The sequence below is a fragment of the Wyeomyia smithii genome, chromosome 2 (assembly GCF_029784165.1).
Source record: "Wyeomyia smithii strain HCP4-BCI-WySm-NY-G18 chromosome 2, ASM2978416v1, whole genome shotgun sequence".
Taxonomy (NCBI): domain Eukaryota; kingdom Metazoa; phylum Arthropoda; class Insecta; order Diptera; family Culicidae; genus Wyeomyia; species Wyeomyia smithii.
In genome coordinates this window covers 239,401,942-239,407,926 of record NC_073695.1, presented here as the reverse complement: position 1 = coordinate 239,407,926, position 5,985 = coordinate 239,401,942, and the positions used below count along the sequence as shown (strand labels likewise).

At 45.3% G+C, this 5,985-nt stretch overlaps 1 protein-coding gene across 1 annotated transcript; it reads right to left on the bottom strand.

Annotated features, from left to right (window-relative positions):
* Positions 1-557: 557 nt before the first annotated feature.
* LOC129720493 (uncharacterized) lies at positions 558-1,388 on the bottom strand. Its single transcript, XM_055671974.1, has one exon. The coding sequence runs from the start codon at positions 1,386-1,388 to the stop codon at positions 558-560; it is 831 nt and encodes a 276-aa protein (XP_055527949.1).
* Positions 1,389-5,985: the final 4,597 nt, after the last annotated feature.

The window sequence follows — 5,985 nt, the reverse complement described above, 5'->3', positions numbered from 1 at the left end:
TGAAGTCGGTTGGAAGACCCCCAATCCACGTCTGCCGTCAGGACCGAGACGACTGTGATGAGCGCTGGCTGCAATAGGCGCGACTGGGGCAGAGGAACCGGGGGCTTCCATGTTGCTTTCCACAGTGCGTCCCGGTTGCAGCTGCATTCCAAGATTAGAGGGCTCGGTTTCAGCGCTGTAATTTAAAATAACATCGGAAAGCAAAAAGCAATCGAAACACGCTTGTGTCGAATACTTGCCATAGATAACAGACTGGAAGATCCCCTCTATTCCACTGAGTTCGGTACCGGGACGGCTCTGTTGGCAGGAACTTTGATGAAAAACGGAGAGATTGTCAATTCTTGGAGAAGGTAGAACCGAAACAGAGTCAGAGGGGACTTCCATTGAACCTTGTTGCGTGCATCCCGGTATATCCAAGTAAGTTGATACCTGGACATCGAAGATGGTGGATCGGTTCCTGTGGCATCTGCGGGTTGGATAGGTGAATTCAGTGGTTCCTTCGGAGTAATCTGTTGTTGTCTCATTCGGTAGAGCGGTTGTGAGGGAGTGTTCCGAGTTTAGCACAGATTCGTCATGGGCGTTGCTAGAGACGAAACTTGGGATAGCAAGAGCGGTGTCGTTGTTTTTTTGGTTTTCAGCGGTGCGCGAAATTTTGGTGCTTTAAAATCCTCGAATTCGCGAAAGAGAGTACCCTCCGGCCATGTTTCTGGATCCAGTTCCTTGGCCTTTAGGGAAGGATCAACTCCAATTTTGAAGGACACGAACGTAAGGGTGCTAATGTCCTTGTCCTTCGGGACGAGTTTGACAACGACAGGGTCGTCGTCGGTCTCGAGATAGGCCTTCGCTATGGTTAACATAGCTTCCGAAGAGAAATCAGGCCGAATCCTAGATATATACAGCCAGAATTTATCTTCGATGTTATTGGTAGCGGGTGCTACAACAAAGCTGTTCAGAGTCGGCTTACTACCGACAGTGCAGTTGTCCGTGGATCGTGGGGCCGCATCTGATTCACGGGGTCGCTTGAAAGCCCTATGTTGATCTACTGCAGGCCAACGATTGCGTAGTGACGGTGAGAATGGGGCAGTCGGTTTGGTATGTAGTAGTTTGATTTCGCCACGTAGCTCAGTAATCGCGTTGGTTAGCGAGTTCAGCTGTGGCAGTGGACTAGCATTGGATGACAGCATGCGAAAATGAGAATTCTCGAACAACTCGGCACAATTGTCACACATCCAGAAGGGGTTCTTTTTGTGCGAAGTAAAGTACCCTAGCAGCGCGCGTGACACGCCAGCACATGTACTCATGTGGAATGTCGCTCCGCAATAACCACGACAGGTAACAAAATCAATGCCCGAAATAGCATCGGAGCACTTTGCACACGTTTTAGCCATAGTAATATATAAAGTTCCAACACCCACCACTAGCAGCACTTAATCGGTGAAGTGGACAGTCTGGGAATAAATTATCTTCGCAATACGTTGTGATGACTCAATCGGAGGGTTTGAGGATATGCTTATTGTATATTTGACGGAAAGATGGCGCTGTTGAAAAAAAATCGAGCAGGACAACAGTGCGAGAAAGCAAGCTGATTGCAAACACAAAAACACTGCACTTAGCACGTCGAAAAATTCACTAAATAAGCACTTTGCAGCGGTTATTCTCACAAAACTTCACTTGCCCGGTACAAAAATGAGAACAAATAAGAGTTCGATCGGTGTACAATAGCCGAAAAGTGTGAAAGCACTACAGAAAAACGGTATAAATAAATCGTCGTAAACAAACTCGACTGAACAAACAAGCTAGTGATGCCAGAATGCATGAAAAGCATGTATGTAATTCATAATACTGAAATTCATGCCTCCTCTAGATGCTGTTGCGAAACAACAAAACATTCAAAATCTGATAATCTAAAGTTTATTCATAAATCAAAAGCATTATTGCTATCCTGATATTATTACTAGCCAATCAAAGTATGCTTGCAACTAATGAGCATACCATTTTGATGTCTGTGTTAGGAAAATAACGTGTCAATAAGAAGGAAGCTGAACGAAACTTGCTGCACCTCTAGCATTTTTGCGACAGGTTGTGTTCGATATCATACATTGAATCATTTCATCTACCTACTTGATGTCTGTGTTAGGGAAAAAAGCCAATCGTTTGGAAATTGTATGCGGATATTTGACCTTGAAACACTTCCTCGATTTTCACCGCTTAACTAGAAGATGACGGGAAGAATTATCAAATCATAATGATGCTGTCTATGTTCACTATCTAACGACATATTTTTATTGCATTCTCTTTTCTCTGGTTCGTACATAACATTAGACATTGGGGACGAAAATGTACATTCATTGTACATTCAGTTGAAAATATCTAATGATAAGCATAGGTGTTGTTTTCCTAGAAATGGTAACCATGAAACGAAACAGTTACCGCTCAATTCTCTCATTGAAAACGATCGCCCTCCGGAAAATATTAAAACGACAATTTTTCGATAATATAATCCCATTGCAAAACAAAAAAACGGTCAAAGAGCTGACCCGTACGTAACCTCACCAGTAGAATATAAAACGCCAGCATTTCCAACCAGCTCGGTGCTGCGGGGAAAGGGAAGTGCATGAGAAAAGTGAATTTTCTTTCAATTTTGCTCGATCTTAGCCGTCCGCACCGTCATTCGGTTTGCCCCATAAGAGCAGTACAATTTGTGCCCGCTATTGAATCACCCTTTCATGTTGTTCCAATGCGGTGCTTTGTGGGAGGAATAGGAAAAACATACTTTCAGGTTCCGTGTTTTATTACACCGGAGGAAACTATTTTCAAACCGACCAATCGAGAATAGAAAACAGGACAGAATCTAGAGCCATCCCAAACATCCCCAAACGAAACCAATAAAGCCTAAGTAATGGAGGGAAATTGGAAAGAAAATTCGACTGTGTGTTTTTGGTCAGCATGCGGGAGAAAAATGATCTGGAATAAAATTTAATTCCGAAAAAAGAAGACGCAAAAAACCCGTTCCGTATTTTGATGCCGAGACATAAGCAGCCAGATCTCGATTTGCCATCCGGGCTGGCGACGACGCTGGCTAGTGACATAAAAGTGGAAAATGTGAAAGAAAATTGCCTTTACGGTTGCTTTGATGCACGCCACATTATGCAGATGGCAGCACAGCTTAGCACGGAGTAAGAGGAATAAAGGGCACATCAAAACGGTCAAATGGGGGATGATGGCTTTCTGAAATGTGAGTAATCAAAGTTTACTACCGGAGGGCACCATTTCGGTAGATAAGCTAATTGCGTTACTACTTGTGAGAAAGTAGTTCAAAACGGTTATTCTGGGCTAATTGGAGTGAGTTCACTATGATTACAGAAAGCTTCTTCTCTTTGAACGATGGATATTTGTTCTTCCATCTATTCAATCTGTGTGAAGTAAACACATCGGAGAAAAGTTGATCGCATTGGTAAAAACGTCGTTTGGATGCACAGGAAAAAAATTAACTTTCGGTATCGAGAAAAATCAGCAGTTTTACCGCAAGTTTTACCTGCCGCCTGCCATGAACGGTAAAGTTTTGCTACGCGGAGTCAGATGAAAGCGAACCATTTTTCTATTAGACTAGTAGTAGATACCACGAGCGAAAATTCCAATAAACTTTGAAAGCAAAGGCAAGCAAAAAGAATTACACTTCTCTTTCTTACCGAAAATCCTCCCAAGCTTCACTTTCAGAATAGCAATCTCAGCATCCAGACACTGCGTCACTTTTCAATCTTTCGACTGGCATACCGTCTGTGTGTTTCTTCTTTCGCGCTTTCCACATTTCCACAACCTCTCATCGCCTACTTTGTAAACTAACAAAACATAAAAAGTCCCCCAAATGCAAGGCTTTTCCCTGCCGCCCCACTCGCTCGCAATCCAGCAATAGGTATAATGTTATGAAATCAAATAATAAAATAGACTTTCATTCGGAGACCTCTTCATCTCGGGCAAGATAAATCTTGCTCGTCTTCTCTCCGGGGCTTGCGGCAGTTGGATCGAGGACGAAACGATTCTCGTTCAGATTTTCGACAGCTTTTTGGTGTGCGCCCGCCACCCAGTTGTCTAGCCTCCGAAAAATGACGAAAAATCCATTTCTACTTTTGCAAATGTCTGCTGAATTGAATGGAACTTTTCTGCTTAATTGTTTGACAAAAAGTCACACAGCAATAGTTTTTTGTAACTGAGAAGAATTCAAATGCGAAAGTTTCGTACAAAGACTATTAGAGCAAGTACATAAAATATTTTTGAAGCCATTTTCAAACCATCAAGCTAAGGTTGCATTTTTAGACGTTATTCATTCAATAACCTCAGAAATCTGAAATAGCTAAACCACACTGCATAACAATCTATTAGGTATAAGTGTTTACAAGTGAGCGGGGGCCTAGTGGGGTTGGTAACGTCTCCGCCAACCACGCTTGACGCCTGGGTTCGAATCCCACCGCCGACATAGGTGTCGATGTTTGTGAGGTGGCGTAATCCACTCACAACCAACCCAACTGGTCTGGATTCAATCCTAGCCAACACCGGGAGATTTTCTGAGGCGAAAAATCTCTGGGATCACGCCTTCCATCGCATGAGGAAGTAAAGCCGTTGGGGCCGGTCCGTTAATAAACGGGTCGTGAGTTAGGGTCCTGGGTGTGGAGTCGCCTTCCTGGGCGTCGGTGATTGGCCACAACAGTGGCGGAACTAGACCGACGGAAAATAAGCGAGAATAAAAAAAAGTGTTCACAAGATGCTACTACCATTCTGTGCCGAACACGCATCAGTATAGGACGTGTTTGGTGATCGCTCCGATAGAATATAAAACAAAAGACGCGCGAGCAAGTGTTGGCATTGTTTGCCTGGTCGAGTGAAGGTTCAAGGTCGCCCGCCTTTGTGCAACTGTTTCGCGCATCGTGGCTGTTTGCTGGTGCGTAAGCCGATTTGGCTGCTAAGTGATTTGTGCTACAGCAGTGAACGAGAATCTCAACACAAAGGAGGAAAGAGAAGAAGCCAACAGTTGACAGCGAGTTGTGTCGCTGTGCTGAGTGATCACACACCCGGCTTGCTGCTGGTGGCTGTTTGGAGCTGCTGTATTGGTGCTGCTGGCTGTAACGGCTGCAGCTTCGACCGTTCGGACAACCAACCCTGCTGAAAGGAGAAGTAAAGAGGTACGTGTTCTGTCGGCGCTAGTGCGCTAGATTTAGCGCGATGGATGTAGATCCCTCGCCTCCCGTGCCACCATCCCCGAACCCCTCCAACCCTGTCCCTCCTGCCAACCCTTCCTCTGTTAATTCTCCAGTCCCCCCTCGCCCCAGGCTTTACCCGGACGGATCTCAGGGCAGCTTTACTGTTTTCTTTCGGCCAAAAGCAGGACCGAAATCGAAACCGTTAAACATCCTGCATATTTCGAAAGACCTGACGGAGGGGTACAAGGCCGTGACCGAAATCTCCAAGGTCAGACCCAACAAGCTCCGTGTCGTGGTCAGCGACCTGGAACAGGCCAACGCTATTGCTCGCTCCGAGCTTTTCACACGCGAGTATCGCGTTTATATACCCGCACGAGACGTGGAGATCGACGGTGTCATAACCGATTCGAGTCTGTCGGTCGAGTGTATCTTGGCAAGCGGTTTTGGCTGCTTCAAAAATGCTTTGTGTCACGACGTAAAAGTAAAGATCATAGATTGCAAGCAATTGCGGTCTGTGTCTCTTGTCAACGGCACAAAAGTGTACACTCCGTCAGACTCGTTTCGTGTTACGTTTGCCGGATCTGCTCTCCCTAGCCACGTCTCGATCGATCGGGTTCGTCTGCCTGTGCGATTGTATGTACCCCGTGTTATGAATTGCACCAATTGCAAGCAGTTAGGCCACACAGCCGCCCACTGCTGCAATAAGGCACGATGTAGCAAGTGTGGAGAAACTCATGCGGACGATTCTTGCAGTGTAAATGCTGAAAAATGTATTCACTGCGGGGAAAAT